The following is a 22,925-nucleotide window of genomic DNA, read 5'->3' on the forward strand; positions in this document are numbered from 1 at the left end:
CATTTTTTATAATATAGGAATATATGTCAGAAATATTTCATTTTATACACAAAAATACAACTGAATTGGTGAATACAGAGATACCAAATATGTAAAAACCATATATTTGTAAAAGTACACATTCTGCTGAAACCAACATGGGAAATGCATTTGTACAAAGCTTTGCTTAAGTTAGCTGTTTTGATAAAAGCCCTGGGGTAAGTAAATGACCCCTATGATTGCAGTGTTAAAGGTGGTACATAACACAATAATGGGAAGGATAAGTGGTTGAAATTACAGAATAGTAAGGAAATGCAGCATTGAACAGCCCAACTCCCTTACAACTGACCAGAAAGCGCTACCTTACAAAAACTAATCTCTTCTCTCCCCCCCTTCTTCCAGATGTGCCCCCTATTCTTCCTTACTTCCAGCTGCAAGTTGGCAGAGCTGATATAGCTTAACCCGGGAGGTCATGAAAAATGACTAGAAATACAGGATGATCTTTATGAAATTATATAAAGCTTCCAGTCAATGACACTCATGCAGCTGAAGATATGTTGTAAATGTATTGAATTTATTATTTGTTTCAATGTAAACCAATAAAAATATTAAATATAAAAAAACTATCTACCAATAATTGTTGGCTTTCTCATAGGGAGAGCTATGATGTTGTAGGTGTTTCAGACATAATTGGCTGTACATTAAAAGTGAAAATTTCATCAGTAATTGTTGACAGTGGATACCTTGACAAAGAATTCAGTTTCTCATTTATAGACTGGACTTAGTGGCATGATCCTGTTTAAATGGACAGTGAAAATCAGACTTCACACCAGTGTTTTGAATAAGGTAGTTTTAAAACAGTTTGTGAAATTTTAAAAATAGTAGGCACTGCAAACTGTACTACATTTTAGACATCATTTTAGACCATTTTGGCACCTAAAAGAGATGTATATGTATACAATACATCTGTTTATATACAGTATATCTAATTATCTGCTCACTTTTTCTGCAAATCCTTGTTTTTTCAATATTGTTAATAATTATTGTGTCTAAAGACTCTTACATACAGATGCTTTCATATTTGTCATTGTGTGGTGGCCCACTGTTTGTGAGCCTTAAGAAACTCAAGTATGATAAAATAAACAGGCAAATAACACTGACAAATCTGACACTCTCAAACCATTAACATTTACCAGCATGTTTCATCACCTGGAAATCTAAGCATGTGCTCAAGGGAATCACACTCTTCTCCATGGTATTTTCAGGTGCTTTTTTCCATTGTTAAATGATATTGTTTTCATTTTAATGTGCTTCTAATTTTGCTGGACACTTTTGTATGCATACAGTTTTTACCACTGTTTAAAAAATAATTTCTCCTCAGCCCCACTGACTTTAATGGGTTACACCAGTTCAGAGGTGGTATAACCTAAAATATTTTGGATGCCTTTATAAATATGTCCCAATATGTTTTATTTTCTGTAGTGTCAGGCTAAGTAGAGAGGGCACTCAAGGCCAGCCCCTGCAGTTGTCTGCCTCCCACCATGCCCATCAATACCTTGCATCTGTAAATAGGAAATTGACATGTTCATATCCATTTGCTTTGCATTACTTTTAGAAATTAAAATTAATGCATTTGTACTGGCAACTGACCCTAAAACAGATTTTTGTTGGTGGCTCATATTACATATTTTCTAATGGCTAAGAATAAATCTCTAGCGGGGCTCTCCCAGTGCCTGTACATGTTATCCCACAGTTGCAGCTTCTTCCCAGAAAATAGGTAAATATAATTATAATATATAATATAATTCTAGCTCTGTGTGGCTACACAAAGAGTCTCCCTAAAGACTTTTGTGCCTTCTAACCTCTGTAAAAGAAACAGTTTTTCTGTGCCGGATTCTTATAATTAGCAGTGAAGGGTGGGGTTGTGACTGCTGTGAGTTCTGCAGTGTGCATCATGACGCATTGAGATGCTGATGTTACTACGGATACAGGAGGTGTCTCTCAGTGGTAGTCAAGGCTGGGACTCTCAGTAAGGATCAGGTGGAGGGCAAGCACAGCTGCAGAAGCAAGGGGCTCACGAGTAAACAAAAGTTGGTTAACTGTCAGAGATCAACAGAACGAGGTAAGAAATTTTTGGTCTGTACAGTCTGAGTATTCTCTGCACTACAAGTGCAACAGCAAAAGGAAAGCAGTGGTGATTTGTTATTTATCTTTGTTTACAGCAGATAATAATTGGTAATTCTTTACAAGAACGCATTTACGTATGTAGTGAAGTATAGTAGCTCCTTTGCTTGTTGTAATTTAGGGTACCCATCCATTAAAGGGTAGCACTAGAGGTCCATCATCTTCACTTCATTGCCAAGAAGGATGGCGAACTGGAACATGTATGAGTGATTAGTAAAGGAAATGAAAGTGGGATTAGGGATCTGCAAAAGCTGTTCAAAGAGGGCAATAGTAATATACTGTGGATAAAAGAGACCTTCAGAACAAGTTTAGAACAGAAGGCAGAGGAATAATTTTTTTCTAAAAATGTCTTCTTCCCCATCACAATGAACAGATTACAACTTGGAAATACATTGGTTATAAGCAAAATTGTTTCCCCCATCCTGCTGAAATAGCTCTAAGTTCTGACAAAGCAGAGCTGGAAATACGATTCAAGCCTTAGCTGCATGATTTCTTATAAAGTTTCAGGAGGAGAAAACACTCAGAGATCTAATGTAGTATATGTAATCAAGGGGTGAAATTTACATCAAAGCAGTTTAGATGTCTAGATTTTATTGAATGCCAAAAAAAGATGATATTTTACCCGATATTGTAAGTTTAAACAGATGACAGCAATAGGGAAAATGAGAAGCTGAAGCAATGTACAGCACAGTGTATAGTACACAGGTACAGAATTCCCAAAACATTGGTGCTTTCCTTAATTGAGGGAAAACATCAGTTATGCAGTATAATGAGCTCGATAGAGATAAATTAAGTCTGTGAAACAGCCTAAAGTTGAAATGCAAAAAAGAACCCAAGGTAAGATTCAGTTATCCCTCCTTGCTGCTCTGATGATTTGCACCTGTATTCCATGCATTAAACTAGCTATGCTTCCATTTATACATCATCTCAGTAAAGCACAATGCAAAGCCATAGCTATATATCAATCACCCCTGTTGCAAATTTAGGCTTGGTAGATTTGTTGCTTCTAAACACCCTATTACTAACTCACCACTAGTTTCATAATGGCACTTAACTATCTGGACATAAACCTAAAGTGCTGCATTTGGATTGTACAATAATCTTCAAATTGTAGAGTTTATTTTTTTTCTGCAGTGAAGATTTTTATGATTTATTAAATTATTAACTAACAAACTGACTAAAATTAGTAACAGTGCAGTTACTAATAGCAAATATTAGCAATTTGTTTTGACCAGTCTACTAATAATTCTTATTATATTATTGTAATATATAAAAAATGAATAGACCAGAAATTGTAAGGGGTGGCACCGCCCCTAGACACTTGCATTAAGATGAATGTGTTATTTGGCCATGAATGTGGATTAATAAATTGGACAAAACACGACCTTCTGGCCTGTGAATAACAGAAATATTGGCTGATTTATGGTCATGATAAGGGTACTGTGAGTAGGAGACACAGAATGTAAATGACAAATAAGCCAGACTGAATGTGACTGCGGATAGACTATAGAGTACTGTAGGTCTACCCCGGAACACTCACCCATCAATTAATAGGTAGCCGGTGGGCTTTCATGCATATTGAATACACAATGCACTAGTGGCATAGGATGGAACAGGTTAATTTTTATCAACCATTGAGAGCACAGCAAAAACACTTTTGGCTTGTCTTCCATTCACATGCCCTATGTACAGTATTTATTTAAGCAACTTAATATGAGATTATGTTTTCTAAGCCTAGATATGGCATTTGCTTGGGTTGCAATATGCAGTGTTGTTTTCCTTGGCTCTTTGGGTAAGACTTTTTTCTGTGTGGCATACATTTAAATAATAACATTAATCACAGGATCATTATGCAAACAATATTGATCCCTAATGCACATAAGATGTTAATGGTGTGCTGTTTACAGCTGCTGATCCATTCATTCCTGGATACAATGACACAACAAAACACACAGCAACCGACAAGGGAATTGCTATGTGAAAGAGGACCCATAACAGAAAAAATCTAAATCTAAAAATCATTTTATGCCATTTTAGAAGCTGTATCTCTGCATGTATTGAGCGCTTTATCCAACAATGCATAGAAGTGCTTCATCTAACAAAAACATGTGCTACATCCACAAAGTGGGGTTTGAACCCCCAAAGTATGAAAACAAACAATTGTTCCTCCCAAGATTGAAGTTTTCACTCTGTGGCTGTTTTTGTAAGAAACATTTAGTCCCCCAAACAGATAGGGTATACTTACTATGACTTTTATTAGTCAGTAATGCAACAGCAACTGCACACAGATTTTCTTGTATAGGCAGTGTAGTTTTGGTCTTCAGTACTCAAAGAAGAGTCCAGAGTAGAGTGACTACACGGGTAAAGAGTATGACATCTCTAGTTCTCAAGGGACTGGCCCAATTTCTCTCTTGAGAGTTAGGAATGAATATCCCTCCCCTTATACCACTAGATTATACAAAGAGTACAGAGGGCCAGGCTCCTCATTATCAAGGATCTTCTCAAACATCCACAAATGCAGCAAGACAGGACATGATGCTGACGGTGACATTATTAGAGTGACTGCTGTTACTAGTAATCACCATTTTTTTTTTTTGCTCAGATAGTACACACCATTTATTGCGTTATGGGACATGACTAAGCACCAATTATAAATGATAAGATAACTAAGCACCATTGATAAGCATGTCTTTTACAGGTGAATTATGTCAATGTTTTTTTCAATTTTTTTTTAATATTCTTCAATATTTTTAATGTGAACGGATAGTGAGCATTTCCATCTGAATGAAAAACCATTACAAACAATGTCAAATTACAGCAACTTTAATTTTTACTGCTCACTTACCAAAAATCATTAAATCTAAAATGATAAGATAAGCCTCAAAGTTTCATCTTGTGTTCTCCCACTTCTGGTTGTAATAGGTAATGGCTTCAGTATCCCAACTTGAGAGAGATATGATGGCTAAAGCTCAACGGCAATATCCCCAATGTCAGGATCCTGTGGAGAAGCTGAGGCTGCAGTGTCTAGCAAGGGGAGCATCTGGGATAAAAGGCCTGGGCAGGTACTTATTAAAGGGATACTGTCATGGGAAAATGTGTTGTTTTTTTCAAAACACAACTTAATAGTGCTGCTTCAGCAGACTTCTGCACTGAAATCTATCTTGATAACTGATTTTTTTATTTAATTTTTAAATCTGACATGGGGCTAGATATATTGTCAGTTTCCCAGGAGCCCCCAGTGATGTGACTTGTGCTGTGATAAACTTCAGTCACTCTTTACTGCAAGTTGGAGTGATATCACCCCTCCCCCCCCCCAGCAGCCTAACAACAGAACAATGGGAAGGTAACCAGATAGCAGCTCCCTGACACAAGATAACAGCTCCCTGATAGATCTAAGAACAGCACTCCAGGTCCCACTGCGACACCTTACATTGAGTAGGAGAAACAATAGCCTGTCAGAAAGCAGCTCCATAGCGCAGCACTGGCTCTTTCTGAAAGCACATGATCAGGCAAAATGATCTGAGATGGCTGCCTACACACCAATATTACAACTAAACAACTAACTGTTGCACTGCTGTTAGTAGCTTCATTCAAAGTCTAGCTAGGGATAATTTATTAAGGGTTGAAGTGAAAATTCGAATTTTGAAATTAGACTACGGAATAGTTAAAATTCGATTCGAGGTTTTAAAAAAATTTGAATTAGATTTTCAAAATGTATCATTTACTGGGCCTTTAAGAATTTGAATTTGACTATTCACCACCTTAAACCTGACAAATTACTTTTTTAGCCTACATAGGACGCCCTGGGATCAATTTGGAGTTGAAGTTTTTTTTTTTTGAGAAAAACTCGAATCGAATTGTATTCAAATTCATCCGAGTTTGAAAAATGCAATTTTTTTTCATAGATTGCAGTTGGTTGCATTTTGGGTGAATTTCCAGTTCAGGGGAGTTTATTTGAGTTTAAAAAAAACTCCCATGAACTCTAAATTCGACCCTTCATAAATCTGCCCTTTGCATCAAAGGTCGAGGTGAATTTTCGAATAAAAAATATTCGAATTTTGAGATATTTTTTGTGTACTTTGACTAGGGAAATTCGAAAAAAATTTGAAAGTTTGAATATCGAAATGTACTGTCTCTTTAAAAATTCAACTTCAACCATTTGTTATCTACAACTTGCCGAATTGCTGTTTTAGCCTATGGGGGACCTCCTGCAACCTATTTGGAGTCAATTGGTAGACTTTGAAAAATCTAAGGCTTTTTTTTGAAAAACTTTAAATCGAATTTGATCGAATGCGCTATTCCTTCAATTCGTACGATTTGATGGTTTTGGTTGGTCTTTTTGAATTAGAATTTCAATGTTTTTTCAATTCTAAATTCGGCCCTTGATAAATATGCCCCAAAGTGCATAGCAGGGTGGAAAATGCAAAAAAAAATTTGCACCGCACCTTGAAAAATTGCTACAGGAACACAGAGACCTACATCACACCATGAATACATTTCTGTATTCATGAGGGGTGGGGAAGACATATAGGCATCCCCCCGCCCCATCCACCTCTTCCCATCTTTTTCAGACCCACAAGTAAGGGAGTGTTGTTAGGCTGAGGCATGAGAATGTAGCAGCAGGAATAATGTTGCATATGTTTTTATATATTCTAAGGGGCCTATTTATTAAACCTCAATTTTTTTCTGGTCTAATTTTTTAGGAGGAAAACAAAGAATTTTCATTAAAAAATAAAAACTCGAATTTTTGGAGATTTATTATACCCTAAAGCTGCTAACAATTAGAATCCAAAAATATGCCATCTCAAACCTGTCGAGGTCATGTAGAAGTCAATGACAGATGATCCTGAAGTTGTTTCTTGACATTGTGATGTGCATTAGATAAAAAGAAGTTGAGTTTCCACTGTGAAAACTCGATAAAATTGAGTTTTTGAATCAATCATACAATAGAAATTGACGCTTGTTTTTTTCAGAGTTTGAATTTTTCTAGGAAAATTATTGATAAACGAGTTCAATTCTTTGAAGGCAGTAGTTTGTAGTACTTTGCTAGAAGTATAAAAAAAAATTGATTAATTCAAGTTTTAGTAAATAGGTCCCCCCCGTGTAAGTGTTTAATTGAACATATTACAGTACATCTATCATCCATGTTAGCTTTTACAGCAAAACCTGCATTTTTAGCTTTCACTTTTGAATATCCATGTTTCATTTTCTATCTCTCTGTAACAGAGCTTTTCGAATCATGGATGATAACAGGAGCAGTACTTTAGATCTTGAAGAATTTTCCAAGGGTCTTCAAAATTTTGGCATTTCACTGCAGCCTTCAGAGGTTCTGGACATTTTCCATCAGTTTGACACAAATGGAAATGGCACTATAAATTTTGATGAATTCCTGAACTCAATTAGGGTGAGAAAAGCTGGTGTTGAAGATGCTTTGTGGTATAAGTTCTCAATTTAAAATAAATCAGATTTGGCAAAAATGATTTTTCAAATAAAAGTGTATTTTTCCTTTCATCCCATGGAAAAGGATCTCATATCTATTTTGCTTATCTCTTTACAGCCACCAATGTCAAATGCCCGTAGACAGGTCATACTGGATGCCTTTAAAAAAATGGACCGGACTGGGGATGGTGTCATAACAATTGAAGATCTTAAGGGTGTTTACAACCCCAAATTTCACCAGAAATACCGTAATGGAGAGTGGAATGAAAGGCAGGTTTTCCAGAATTTCTTGGACAACTTTGATTCTCCCAATAACAAAGATGGACAGGTGTGTATAACTCTCAGCACCAAGGGGGGATTTATCATAGGTTGGTAGATCTTAGAAAAGTAAAACTGATTCTGTTAGATGATTTTGCTGCATTGCACAATTGTCCCATATGAAACTTAAGCATGTTCTGCAACTATAGACTAGCACAACATTAGTAATAAAATGCATAATGCATCCATGCAGGTAGCAGCTGCTTGTAGGTTTAGTTGCCCTCCTTTAAGGGGGTGATTTAAGGGGATATTTTAGTATGTCATAGAATGGCTTGTTCTAAGTAACTTTTCACTTGGTCTTCATTTTTTACTTTTTATAGTTTTTGAATTATTTGCCTTCTTCTTCTGACTCTTTCCATATTCCAAATCTATGTCACTGACCCCATCTAAAAAGTTACTGTTTTATTATTACAGAGAAAAAGGAAATTGGTTTTAAAAAATATTTGCTTCAGCTAGCAAACTGTAACCTGTTATGGACTGCAATGTGTACATCAAAATTGAATAAAAGAATTGTTTTAAAAAAAAAAAAAAGGGATTGTTCACCTTTGCGTTAACCTTTGATATGATGTAGAGAGTGACATTTCATTTTTTTGTAGGGATGCACCGAATCCACTATTTTGGATTCGGCCGAACCCCTGAATCCCTCGCGAAAGATTCGGCTGAATACCGAACCGAATCCTAATTTGCATATGCAAATCTGCATATGCAAATTAGGGGTGGGAAGGGGAAAACATTTTTTACTTCCTTGTTTTGTGACAAAAAGTCACACAATTTCCCTCCCCGCCCAAATTCGGATTTGGTTCGGCTGGGCAGAAGGATTCGGTCGAATCCGAATCCTGCGAAAAAGGCAGAATCCTGTCGAAATCCCGGATTTGGTGCATCCCTAATTTTTTTATTTTTTGTGGTTTTTGAGTAATTTTGTTTTTTATTCTACAGCTCTCCAGTTTTCAGTTTCAGCAATCTGATTGCTAGCGTCCAAATTACCCTAGCAACCACACATTGATTTGAATAAGTGACTGGAATATAAAATTAAGAGGGACTGAATAGGAAGATGAGCAATTAAAAGTAGCAATAACAATAATTTTGTAGCCTTACAGAGCATTTGTTTTTTAGATGGGGTCAGTGACCCCCATTTGAAAGCTGGAAAGAGTCAGAAGCGGAAACCAACTAAAAAATAAATAATGAAGACCAATTGAAAAGTTGCTTAGAACTGGCCAGTCTATAATATACTAAAAGTTAATGTAAAGGTGAATCACCCCTTTAAAATGAACTCTGTGGTGGATGGTCTTTCCGTAATTCTGATTTTTCCCTGGCAGGTGACAGAAGAGGAATTCCTGAATTACTACAGCGGAGTGAGCGCATCCATAGACAGTGATGCTTACTTTGTGGTTATGATGAAGAACGAGTGGAAGATTTAGGACCCGTTAAAGAATCCTCCAAAAATGAGTCTATTAGTTTTACTTTGTTTTCCCTTAAGGTGTGTGTACAAAGCATGGCTTAGATACATGAGTTATAGTTCTTGTCTGAATATAGTCACACAACACTATTTTTCTTTATATATCAATTGCAAAAGCAATTAGTTTTGATGACCTACTTTCAATTTAGAGAAATAGGATACATTCACAATAACATTTGTACACGTTTCATAGCAAAATGATACCAAACAGCTACATTATATAATCACTTGATGCACGCTGGTATGAATAGCTGGGCATCATGTTCAAGTTTTTCAAAGCAACATTTTAATTTACTTAAACAACATTTGGTGTAACATACACGTTTATTGTTTTATGATGCCACATCCATTTTTTTACATTCCTTGCTAAATAATTTGCCATCTACCTCAACCATAAGTTGTTTCACTAGTGACTCAATACCTGTAAAGGGGGCAGGACTAAAAATAAAATGGGAAAGAGCCACCAAAGTGCTTTATATAATTACAGAAAGAATTGGTTAATTTGTAAGCTCTTTAGGGGCAGGCAACTGGTGTGAATATTGTATATTGCCAGCGCTCTGTAAGGGTCATGGCTATGAATACTTGATCTTCACTAAACTGAGATAGATTATAAATCCCGTCTTTAATATTGCTAAGTGCAATTAAATAACCTCTGCCTTCAGGTCATTTAAAGGGGACCCGTCACCCAAACAAATTATTCCAAATCCTATTTTATCATGTTAGTCAAGCAAAATAAACTTTAATTACACTGTATAAATTATTTAAATCTTGTTTCCTTCCATCTGGGAATTCATAATTATATCAAGCAGGCAGGAGCCATTTTGTGGACACTGTTATTAAGACAAGCCTTGCATCATCTCAGAATCTTGTTTGTGCACCAGAATGGGGGACCCAATGTCCATCCCCATGCCCTGGCTACACAATTAAATGGTAAAGAGAACAGGGGGGGGGGATGTGGGGAGAGGAGTGACATCTAGGAAGTGCTGAATAGAAAGTGAAAGCAATTGCTTGCCCCGCCTCTATGGCTGAGGATTTTTAAATGAGTTTAAAACAGTTATGAATGCTTAAATGAAAAAAATAATTTGGATTTCATGTTTAATTTGAAAATTACTTTTATTATATTTATTTTTATGTCTGGGTGACAGGTCCACTTTAAGGCCAAAAACACCATATACTTATATATATTTATAGATTATGTCTGTCATTATCTGCAAATAAAATAATTCTTGAATAATTAGCTTTGTAATCGATATCTGATCATTTGTGTCATAATGAGTGTCTTCATTTCTGTGAGCCTGATACATAGGCAGCAAATAGGACTATACAGAGTTAACAACAACACTGCTTATTCCAGGGGAAGCTAGTAAGAGTAAATATGAAACCATAACAGAAGCATAAAGACACCATACCTTTTTTCAAATGAAAAGAAATGACAGAACATATTCTAAATGCAAATCAATAAGGAGTTAGAGTGTTCTTATCCATACAGGTATAACAGTCATCCATTGTGATGGTAGGTGCTTGCTTGTGAAAGTGAAATATTTATCTGGCACTCCAAAAATGTCGGGAAGGCAACGTTTCAGGCCCCACTGGGCCATTTTTCTAGTCAATACAGCATTTAAAAGATCAAGTGGTGGGTGGGACATATGTATGTATATTTTTATTTGTAAAGCGCTCCTTTTGGGCAAAGCACTGTACAACAAAACAATAAATTAGTAGTAACAAACAAGGGGTCATTGGAATAAAAAGTAACAATAAGTGCATTATTAGAATACAATTCACATAAATATAAAATATAATTACGATGCAGATTAAGTGCTCAGTATTCTAAAAGCACTGGCTCATTTTAAATATAAGTGTACTGTATATTCCCCCATCAAGTACAAGAACCATAGCAATTTATAGATATTTACAGGCCTCATACAGTGGAGTTTAGACATGTTATTAGAGCCTCTTTACACTTACAAGGAGGGTCTTAGTTGAATGTATGTTAGCTTAAAGGAATTGTTCAGTGTAAAAATAAAAACTGGGTAAATAGATAGGCTGTGCAAAATAAAAAATGTTTCTAATATAGTTAGTTAGCCAAAAATGTCATATATAATGACTGGAGTGGTTTGATGTATAACAAGTCAGTCGGAACACTACTTCCTGCTTTTCAGCTCTCTTGGTTTACACTGACTGGTTACCCTGGCTACCAGGCAGTAACCAATCAGAGACTTGAGGGGGGGCCACATGGTACGTAATAAATTAATCCAGCACACGAAATTTGCTCAAGGGTTATTACCCGTGACCTGACGAAGGGGTACGCCCCCGAAACGTTGTAACCTGTTTGGCTTGACATTAAACACGGGTAATAACCCTTGAGCAAATTTCGTGTGCTGGATTAATTTATTACGTACCTTGTGTTGGGGGTGCCGTCCTCCTATGATCCATGCACCGTGAACGTTGAAAGAGGGACCAGGTGTGCACCTGCATTTCGTTTGGGGGGCCACATGGGTCATATCTGTTGCTTTTGAATCTGAGCTGAATGCTGGGGATCAATTACAAACTCACTGAACAGAAATGTACCATGTGGCCCCCCTTCAAGTCGCTGACTAACTCAGAGTTATAGAGCTGAAAAGCAGGAAGTTGGATTCTGGCTGTTTTATCAGACATCTGTTCACTCCAGCCTTTATACATTACATTTTTGGTTAACTAACTATATTGGAAACATTTTTTATTTTGCACAGCCTATCTATTTATATAGTTTTTATTTTCACACTGAACTGTTCCTTTAATGCTGACCTTAATTCAGAAGTTAAACCTTGATTTATTTTAAAGGAGAAGGAAAGCTACGGAGGCATTTTATTGTCAATAGATTAGCTGCAATAGTGCAAGCTAGAATGCTATATTTATTCTGTAGAATGTTTTACCATACCTGAGTAAAAAGCTCTAGAAACTCTGTTTGTTTAGGATAGGAGCTGCAGTATTAATGTAGTGTGACATCACTTCCTGCCTGAGTCTCTCCCTGCTCTGGGCTCAGATTACAGTAGAGAAGGGAGGGGGAGGGGGAAGAGGAGCAAACTGAGCATGCTCTTGCCCAGGGCAATGAGGTTTAAGCTGAAGGCAGGAAGTCTGATACAGAAGCCCATGTGTACACAATAGAAGGAAAGAAATGCAGTGTTTCTTTTGACAGGGGACTCAGAGCAGCACTACTTTTGGGGTTTACTGGTATATTTTGATGGACCTTTCTGATAAGGCTTACTTAGTTTTAACCTTTCCTTCTCCTTTAAGAGAAGTAAACCCTTATATTCCGTACACTGGCCTCCCTCTACAAATGCATCATCCAGACTCCTAAAGGTATCCCCACCCCCAATTCGCACATCAGGACTTGATGCAGAACTGATCATGTTTGGTTACTGTCACATCCAGTTAGTAGCTCCACAGCTCTCATGGCTGAGCTGGAGCATATGTACTGAAAGCTTAGGATCTGGGTTTCTAGTGTACATGCTCCTGGTTGGCAATCAGTGCAGTGAAGACTGCAACACAAAGAATAAGCGGCTGCTTATACTGCTGCAGAGAATTGCAATGAGTTTGGGTGATGTAGACTTTTCTATATCTAAAATAGGCATTTCATTCTAGTAACCTAGAAGTGAATCTGCACAAGAATCATGTACATTTTTTATTTTACCGCAGAATGCACTTTAGGCAGTGGTTTTCATACTTGAGGGTTCAACCTTGGTTCAGGAACCCCCTTAGCTCATAAGTTATAGATATATGACAATATATCTGGATGTCATGCAGCCATCCTTCCAAGAATATTTAGGACAGTGGTCCCCAACCAGTGGCTTGTGAGAAACATTTAGCTCACCAACTCCATGGGTGTTTCTCCCAGTGGCCTCAAAACAGGTGCTTATTTTTAATTCCAGGTCTGGAGGCATGTTTTGGTTGCAAGAAACCAGGTGTACTACCAAACAGAGCCTCCTGTAGGCTGCCAGTCCACATAGAGGCTACCAAATAACCACAGTTCTTATTTGGCACCCCCAGGAACTTTTATCATGTTTGTGTTGCTCCCCAATTCTTTTTACATTTGAGAGTGGCTCACAGGTAAAATAGCTTGGGGGCCCCTGATCTAAGAATCTTTAAGCTGGGCCTTCTGCTATATCTGGCAGGATAATTTGGGAACCACTACCAATAAGGTGAGTGCTGCACAAAGCACACACAACCATGTTCCTCAGAGGAAGCCGAGTAGGTGAAATGTGTAGGTGTGACACTTCCTACTGCCTTACCATTTTTACCATTCTTAAATATTCAAAATTGGTTTTACATTATTATGAAAGACAAGTGAACAGATGTTCTGGTTTAACATTGGTAGGGACGTGCCTGTATAATAAAAGCAGTGTGTAAGTATGCAATTACATTTGTGTTACAGTTCAACTTGAGTATAATGCAGCAAGTGGGCTGTCTTTTTCACCTATATGTGAGTCTTATAGTTCAATCTGAGTATTTTAATATAGCAAGACGTTTTATGGTTGCTTTCCCCTATATATGATTTGCACTGAGCACTTTCTTGATGCAATAATTGTGGTTTAATACACTTTTATTCACAAGGGTGTAATATTAATAAAAAGTACTGCACTATACACTATTTCATTAAACATTTCTGCCGCTGCTATCCCTTAGCCTAAGTCTAAACGTGAGGATTTTTGGGAGATGTACAACTTCAGCAGGGATTAGTTTGAACATATTCACACTACAAGTTTTTTTTTGTTTATACACACAGTCATGTGTAAGTTATGCCACTGTTTTTCCTTAGCCAATGTTTGTGAGAATGGATCGTTCCAGTGCAATAATGTGGGTGTGGTGTTAGTAATCTCATCATGCAATTCATGGAAGTCAGTTGGGCGTGTAGACAAAAGCACACAAAGGAGCAGTGGATGCACCACTTCCTCAAGGCAGGTGTCAGTTCTGATCCGATCATGGGCCCTAGGGCCAAACTATTAGATCACAATGCCGAGGTCGGACGAGGACTGTATCAATGAACCAATGAGATCCTTGATCGGACGGATTTTTAAACCTGCCTTCTTGACATCTGGCCGACCTTCGGCCAGATCGATCGGGGAAGCCTGTCGGAGGGCCCCATAATCCGTCACAATAATTGAAGGAATTGAAATTCCTCTGTTTTTCATACTGGGTGATTCATAGATTATCAAGAAATCAAAGGGACTTTAAAGAGCAAGTCAAAACCCAAGATAAAAATTTCAGCAAGATAAAAACACTTGACAAACACGAAACACATAGGTGCATATTTATCAAGGGTCGAATTTCGAATTGAAAAAAATTTCATATTCAAAAAGACCAACCGAAATTAAGTCGAAGTTTTTTAGGGTCGAATAGGTCCCTTTTTGATCAAATAGCTCCGTATTCGGCTGAATTTGAATTGTACTAATCGAAGGAATATCGCATTCGATCGAATTAGATTCTACGTTTTTTTCTAAATTTTTTCCCCATTTTTCCCAAGATTTTTTAAAGTCCACCAATTTACTCCAAATGGGTTCTAGGAGGTCCCCCATAGGCTAAAACAGCAATTCGGCAGGTTTTAGATGGTGAATGGTCGAAGTTGAATTTTTAAAGAGACAGTACACGATAAATCTCTAATTTTTCTCAAATTCGAATCGAGACTATTCCCTAGTCAAAATACACAAAAAATAGCTAGAAATTTAAATTTTTTGTATTCAAAAATTCACCTCGACCTTTGATAAATCTGCCCCCGTAGTATTGGTGCATTACTAATTAAATTAAGTTTGCAGCATAGTTCTGCCCCTCTGCTTCCTCCAATTTTATTTTTACCTTACTGAACAGTTAGGGTTGCCATCTGGCCGGTATTTTACAAGCCTAGCCGGTAAGACACCTGCCAGGGCCGATATTCCAAATTTACTGGCAATTTGTAATACCCTTGGCCCTCCGGCAAAAAACGTACCTTTCCTTGACGTCCTAAACAGCAGCACATATGGGTTAAATACCCTCCCCTATTCTGATAGGACAGACAAGAGCCAATTAAAAACAGCACGGATCCATAAGACCACTCCCCCCAATCCCCTCCATTGTGTTTTTTTCTGTCCTACCTGCTGGTAGGAAGGCAGAGCCTTTTTTTCTGTTGATACAGTGGAGTATCACGAAGATTCCGGGACAATGGATCCCGATGGCCGTTTGGAGAGTCAATTCTGGTTGGCTACTCCGGAGGGGGATTCCCTCAGGCAACAGGTAAATCGGCTAAAATGGTTATGAAGTTGCGCAGGCGCAAACGCGCAATGGAACGCACCAACACGCTGACACGCAGCGTAAGGACGCCGGCGTGAATACGCAGCGTAATAACGCTAGCGTCAATTCCCTGGCGTTCAACCCGGAAGCTTAAAAAAGCTGAAAACTTAAGCCGTGCTGCCCTTGTCTTGCGTGAGCTACACGTTCTGAGGGCTGCAGTCGCCTGTGGAAGCCTATAAGGTAGGATGCCTTTGGATCCTCTGGGGTTTTTTCTCTTTTTTCTATCTCATTATTTATTACAAGACATATATTTTTTCCATAGATGTCCAATGAAGAGAATGTGGTCAGGAAAAGAATTTCCAAATCTAAGCATTTGGTCTGCAGGGAATGTGAAATCCCTTTACCGGATAACTATCCTAGAGGCAGATGTGAGTCCTGCTTAGCCAAAGAAAATTCTACTAATTCAGATCCTATGGAGTCGTCAGTCCAGATATTTAAGGATATTCTGCAGCAGACCTTCAAAGAATTTAGAGAATCCCTTTTTAAGGAAAAATCTCCCGTGGATCCAGGTAATACCCCTTCTTCTGTGGAGGGAGATTATGTAATCCTGGATGAAGTCTCTTCCTCATCAGAGGAGGAAGTTGATACCTCAATTTTTCAGGTCGAAAATATTCCAAAGCTTATTAAAGCTGTTAGAGGAGAAATTGAGGCACATGAAGGGAAAGATGATTCTAAGAAAGATGAAAAGCAAAAAAGTGGAAGATGCTTTCCTCTTCATCCGGTCATAAAAGATTTAATTCAGTTTGAATGGAAGAATCCGGATAGAGCTCCTGTGGTTAATAAAAGGTTTAAAACCTTATTTCCCATTGATGAGGAAGTGGAAGCTTGGGAAACTCCACCAGCAGTAGACGTGGCGGTGGCGCGTCTTTCCAAAAGAACGACTATACCTGTGGAGGATGGGTCGGGACTCAGAGACCCGATGGATCGCAGAGCTGAAAGTTCGTTAAAACTAGTGTATTCAACAGCATCAGCCCAATGCAAGCCATTGGTGGCAGCTTCAGCGGTTTCAAGGGCTCTAAGAAATTGGTTAACTCAATTAGAAGAAGATATTGAATCTAAGACACCTAGAGATCAACTCAAGAAATCATTGAGAATGCTGAAGTCAGCTACAGAATTTCTATGTGATTCCTCTATAGAATCATTGAAGTTAGCCTCAAAGAATATGGCTTTATCAACGGCCGCCAGAAGGGCAATCTGGCTCAAACCATGGTCGGCGGACACCACCTCTAAGGCTAATCTATGTAATATGCCCTATGAACCTGGACATCTTTTTGGTTCTAAGTTAGACACATTGATGGAGAAAATGTCTAACGAAAAGGGTAAAAACCTGCCTCAAGATAGGCAGAGGCTGAGATGGAGAGGCTCTTTTTTTCGCCGGCAAAAAAGATCACCAGTTAAAACCCCACAAACCAGGTTTGATGAGAGGGGAAAAGAGAAAGAGAGGAACCAACCTACTAGGAATCAGGGAAGATTCCAAAGATCCACAAGAGGGGGATTTAGAGGTGCCTCTTCTGCTCGTAAGTGGGAGTTCTGACGCCAGAAGTCTGCCGGTGGGAGGAAGACTTGCTTTTTTTCTAGACCACTGGCAAGAGTTAGTATCAGACACATGGGTCATACAACTAATACAGTGGGGATATCGCATAGAGTTTCGAAGTTTGCCTCCTCCAAGATTTCTTTTCACGCCAATAAATCTTTTGCACAGGAAACAGGCGGCCCTGGAAGAATCGATACAATCTTTTCTCATAAACAGAGTGCTGGAAAAGGTTCCAAAATCAGAAGAAGGAAAAGGTACCTATTCCATCGTTTTTTTTGGTACCCAAGCCAGACGGGTTTTTTCGTATGATAATAGATTTAAGATTTGTGAACCAATTCATCCAGAAAAAGAGATTTCGAATGGAAACAGTCAATTCAGTGATTCAGATTCTGGAAGCCGGAGATTATCTAGCAACTATCGATCTGAAAGATGCGTACCTACATGTACCGATGTGCACTGCACACAGGAAATATCTAAGGATTGCAGTTTTTATTCAGGGTCAACTAACTCATCTTCAGTTTCGAGTATTGCCATTTGGAATTACCTCCGCTCCCAGAGTGTTCACAAAGATTGTAGCATCAGTCATGGCTATCCTGAGAAGAGAAGGAATCCATGTGGTTCCATACTTGGACGACCGGTTACTGAGAGCTGTATCAGCCACTCTTCTCCAGAAAAATCTACTGAGAACCCTGGAAATACTTCGGTATCTGGGTTGGATTGTCAACAAGGAGAAATCTTCTCTTCAACCTTGCAGGGAGAAGCAATTCCTAGGAATGTGCTTCAACACAGTAAGGATGACAGTTTCTTTAAAACCAGAAAGAATGAACAACCTTCAAAATCAGGTGGAACGCTTGATGGATCCCTTACCAGTCTCTCTGAGACAAATGATGAAGATTCTGGGAATTATGGTTTCTTGCATAGAAGCACTTCCATGGTCGAGGTTCCACATGCGTCCCTTACAGCAGGAAATTCTGTCTCTGTGGGACAGAAGACTGGAATCACTAGACATGACATGGATCATTTCCGAGGAAACAAAGTCTGCCCTACGTTGGTGGTTACACCCAGACAGACGGAGGGAGAGCAGACCAATTCTGGAACCGAAATGGCTGTTGGTTACTACAGATGCCTCTGCTACTGGATGGGGAGCACATTACAGAGATCGAACTGCTCAAGGCCTTTGGAATGCTATGGAGAAATCCCTGTCGTCCAATTTCAGGGAGATGAGAGCAGTATTAAATGCTTTGCTGGCCTTCCAAAAACAGGTCAGGGGCAAGGCAGTAAAGATCCAGTCGGACAATGTCACAGTTGTGGCATATTTAAACCGGCAAGGAGGAACGAGATCTCAACTTCTTGTCAGGGAAGTGCAGAGAATACTGACATGGAGCGAAGCAAATCTATTGGCAATATCTGCAGTCCATATCAAAGGACGGGACAATGTCCTAGCGGATCACCTGAGCAGATCCAGCATAGATCCCAAAGAATGGTCTCTGAAAACATCCATATTCCAGGAGCTAGTCCAGAAATGGGGAAAACCAGAAGTAGACTTGATGGCAACGAGGAGCAATGCCAAGCTTCAGAGGTTTTGTTCCCTATACAAGAACGATCATCCATGGGCACTAGACGCAATGTCAATCACATGGAATTTCAGTCTGGTGTATATTTTTCCACCAATCCCAATGATCTGCAAAGTTATCAAAAAGATCCGACAGGATCAAACGTCAGCCATAGTGATCCTTCCATTTTGGCCGAAGAGAATATGGTTTTCGCAGATAATGCAGATGAGCCAGGGGAATTACTGGATTCTTCCAAAGATAAAAGACTTGATCTCTCAAAACCAGAATCATTGTCCAGATTTGGAACGCTTGAACCTCACTGCTTGGAAGTTGACGAGCCCTTATTAGCCAATTCTGGGCTTTCAGAAAAAGTTATTTGTACACTTCTTCATTCTAGGAAACCTTCAACTTCTAAAACATACAGTAGAGTGTTGAGGATCTTCAAGCGTTGGTGTGGCCAACAAAAGGTAGAACCCAACTCTCCATCTATTAAAAATATACTGGATTTTTTGCAAGAGGGTCTAGAGAAAAAACTAAGACCTAGCACTATAAAGGTTCAGATATCGGCTATCTCAGCTTTTCTAGGAATTCGTCTATCCTCGATTCCGCTTATCCAGAGGTTTGTTAAAGCTGCACAGGTACTTGACCCTCCGGTTGTAGATCCAGTACCTCAGTGGGATCTGAACTTGGTGTTGGAAGGTTTATGTGATCCTCCTTTTGAACCGCTTGAGAATGTGGATATTAAACATTTATCCTTTAAAGCAGTTTTCCTTGTTGCTATTACTTCAGCAAAGAGGGTCAGTGAGATTCAGGCCTTAGCATGCCGAGAACCTTATCTACGTTTTTTTCCAAATCAGGTTATCTTGAGAACTTTGCCAAACTTTACACCTAAAGTAGCATCTAAAGTTAATATTAATCAAGAGATTATTCTACCTACATTCTGTCCAGATCCACAGTCAGAAGAGGAGAAAAGATATCATTCCCTAGACCTGTGCCGTGTTCTTAAAGAATACTTATCCAGAACTGAGGGATACAGAAAGTCTGAAAATTTGTTCCTAACTTTTTCAGGGAAAAACAAAGGAAAAACGGCAGCTAAACTTACTCTAGCCAGATGGATAAAGGACACAATTCAGACATGCTATATATCCGCAAATCGGATACCTCCACCTCTTCTACGGGCACATTCAACTCGTGCAATAGCAACATCCTGGGCGGAACGATTGTCCGTCTCACCCGATCAAATCTGCAGAGCAGCAACATGGACTAGTCTTCATACATTTGCTAAACACTACAGATTGCACATTGAGGCTTCCCAGGAAGCAGCCTTCGGTAGAACGGTTCTCCAGTCGGTATACCAGAAGCAATAGTCCCACCCTGTTACTTGCTATATCCCATATGTGCTGCTGTTTAGGACGTCAAGGAAAGATGAAATTTTACTTACCGTAATTTCCTTTTCCTTGAAGTCCATACAGCAGCACATCTGATTCCCACCCTAATAAATATATATTGAAGCAGTTGTTCCGTGTATTCTTGTTACAACACAATGGAGGGGATTGGGGGGAGTGGTCTTATGGATCCGTGCTGTTTTTAATTGGCTCTTGTCTGTCCTATCAGAATAGGGGAGGGTATTTAACCCATATGTGCTGCTGTATGGACTTCAAGGAAAAGGAAATTACGGTAAGTAAAATTTCATCTTTCCTTCGTCTTCTGCCCCTCTCGCGATGGGACCCCATCCCCTTTTGCATCACGAGCCGCGGCTCCGACCCCTTTTTACATCATGGGCCACCCATTTACCCGTGGATCCGCCCCTTTTTATGTCACGCCCACAGGATTGCTATAAGCTCCTGGTTGTTACTTTTTAAACAATGTTGCAAACGTTTTAGTTCCCCAGCAAGATTCTGTAAATCAGCTGCCTTGCCTTACATTATATAAACAGTCTGAGCCACCAGGGCAGAGAACAGAAAGGGACAGATACTGCGGCTCCGCCCCTTTTTATGTCATGGTCCGACCATTTACCTGTGGATCCACCCCTTTTTATGTCATGGCCCGCCCATTTAGTTACCGCCCCCACAACTGCACTGTAAAAAATGTTCAAAAAGTTGGCAACCCTAAGCACAGGAGAATTGCGATAAGCTCCTGGTTTTTACTTTTTAAACAATGTTGCAAAAGTCTTAGTTCCCCAGAAAAATTCTGTAAATCAGCTGCCTTGTCTTACATTGTATCAACAGTCTGAGCCACCAGGGCAGAGAATAGAAAGGGACAGACACTGCTATCAATAACAATACATATACTACTAACTTAAAAATAATAGAAAATTTGTAATGAATGTATATTGCAAAGTTGCTTAGAACTACATTTTCTTTTGTCAGGCGAACATTTCTTTTTTGGGGTTGGCATTCCCTTTAAATCTTACAAGCCATCACAATGGAACAAGTAAGGGAGGCGTTACATGAATCTATGAGCCTAAAAGGATTGTGGAACTGGCCTGCAGCACAGACAGACAAGTTATGGTTTCTTTTCAATCTCTGAAATAAGGTATGTGTGTAAAAAAATAAAATATATATTGGAAGCTCAGAGAGTGTTTGTGCACTTTTTTCACATTAGTCCAACTGAATGAGCTCACATCATGGGGGTTATACTTTCCCTCCTTTGGAGTCTGGCATGTAGGATTACATGCAAAACTATAAATGTTTTTCAACAGCCCTGCTCTAGAAGTCCAGCATTTGGTTTTGTACTTGTTAGCTATTACAATATTGTTTTATGGTATCCCTTTAAGCCAACATGATGAGCTTACTTCTATATTTTGATGCACATTTGATGTAACTTTTTCTCCCACTAATTCCAAGGTGTACAGGACCGACGTATAAGGTTGGACAGCATTGCTCGGAGGTTAAACAAAGACTGGCTTGTGCCTTTACTTCAAGCCTCCTTGTAGGGCATGAAAAGGCAAAAAAATAAAATCCAACTTTTTATGAAAAAGAAACCTACCTCCAATATACTTTAATTAAAAAATGTGTACCGTTTTTATAAGAAACCTTACTGTATGCAGTATCATTCCCCTTCATTTACTGCTGGGGATAGGAATTGTCAGACGGTCCCTGACTGCTGGGCAGGGAAACAATCAGTCATGAACAGCAAGGGGAACCCCCACTTACTTCCCAGCCATGCAGAACTCAAGCAGCTTTGTTTGTTTTCCTGTAGGGCAGTCGGCAAATGTGTAGAGATTTGAATTGGAATTTTATTTTTGCCTTAACATCCCCTTTTCTGTTTCCAATTTCAGCTGCAGGGACAAAGATCATGGTGTCAGATTTAAACAGATAAACTGGGATTCTATTTGGAAGATTATTTTACTGCAACCACTGGTTCTGCAGAGTTGGAGAAAGTTTGTATCAAACAATACAAAAACTATTGAAATCCCCATTAGATTACATGACAACACAGGACTCAGTTCAGTCTGTATATTCTGATTATGAATCAGTCTTGTTTTATCAGCTTCTGGCAGATATTATTTGACTTGTGCTGTTTTGATAATTTATGACGATCCCTAAGCAGCCCACACCACACTGAGCATGTGCACAGTCTTGGTCTTGCAAAGATGTTTAACAAAGTTACAAGATGATGACCCCCTGTGGCCAATTTTGAAAGCATAAATCATTTGATTAGGCTTGTGGTGCAGGAAGTTCATGTTTATGTTTAGTATATATAATATAGCATTTCTAGCCTTATTCTATTTTAGACTTTCCTTGTCCTTTAACTCACATGGATCAATTGAAATTCAGCGATTCCAGCTGCTGAGACGACACGTGGCAGTGAGCCAAACACGAGGAAGTTCAGAATTTTTAATCAAAGTAAAATTAAAATATGTTTAACATTCCCTACAACATATTAAGTGTTAATTTAATTGTTTCTCTTTAAGAAGTTTAGCCTGCTCTTAAATGTAAACAAATCAGAAGTAGAATAGCAATCTTCTTCTTTGGCTTATACTTTCATTGCATCTACCACACAACTTTTTTTTTTTTCTGTGCAACTTTATACTGTCACAAGTTATGTCACATGTAACACAAAAACAGCCTCTTTGTCCTTGTAACTGCTGAGAAAGGCAGGGACCATAGAGAATGGTAGAATCCAAACACTACAGAAAAAAAGTGTAGGTAATAGCTAC

General features: G+C 38.7%; 1 protein-coding gene across 1 annotated transcript; it reads left to right on the forward strand.

Annotated features, from left to right (window-relative positions):
- The first annotated feature begins 1,858 nt into the window (after positions 1 to 1,858).
- On the forward strand, positions 1,859 to 10,114 carry caps.L (calcyphosine L homeolog). Its single transcript, XM_018255144.2, has 5 exons — positions 1,859 to 2,101; positions 5,086 to 5,225; positions 7,390 to 7,567; positions 7,721 to 7,930; positions 9,237 to 10,114. The coding sequence occupies exons 2-5, from the start codon at positions 5,089 to 5,091 to the stop codon at positions 9,336 to 9,338; spliced, it is 627 nt and encodes a 208-aa protein (XP_018110633.1). The 5' UTR covers positions 1,859 to 2,101; positions 5,086 to 5,088; the 3' UTR covers positions 9,339 to 10,114.
- Positions 10,115 to 22,925: the final 12,811 nt, after the last annotated feature.

The sequence above is a fragment of the Xenopus laevis genome, chromosome 1L (assembly GCF_017654675.1).
Source record: "Xenopus laevis strain J_2021 chromosome 1L, Xenopus_laevis_v10.1, whole genome shotgun sequence".
NCBI lineage: Eukaryota > Metazoa > Chordata > Amphibia > Anura > Pipidae > Xenopus > Xenopus laevis.

Coding starts and splice junctions, on each gene's coding strand:
- caps.L (XM_018255144.2), top strand. CDS start 5,089: ATGGCTTCAGTATCCCAACTTGAGAGAGATATGATGGCTAAAGCTCAA. Junction 7,568..7,720: donor AATTCCTGAACTCAATTAGG/GTGAGAAAAGCT, acceptor ATCTCTTTACAG/CCACCAATGTCAAATGCCCG. Junction 7,931..9,236: donor CCAATAACAAAGATGGACAG/GTGTGTATAACT, acceptor TTTCCCTGGCAG/GTGACAGAAGAGGAATTCCT.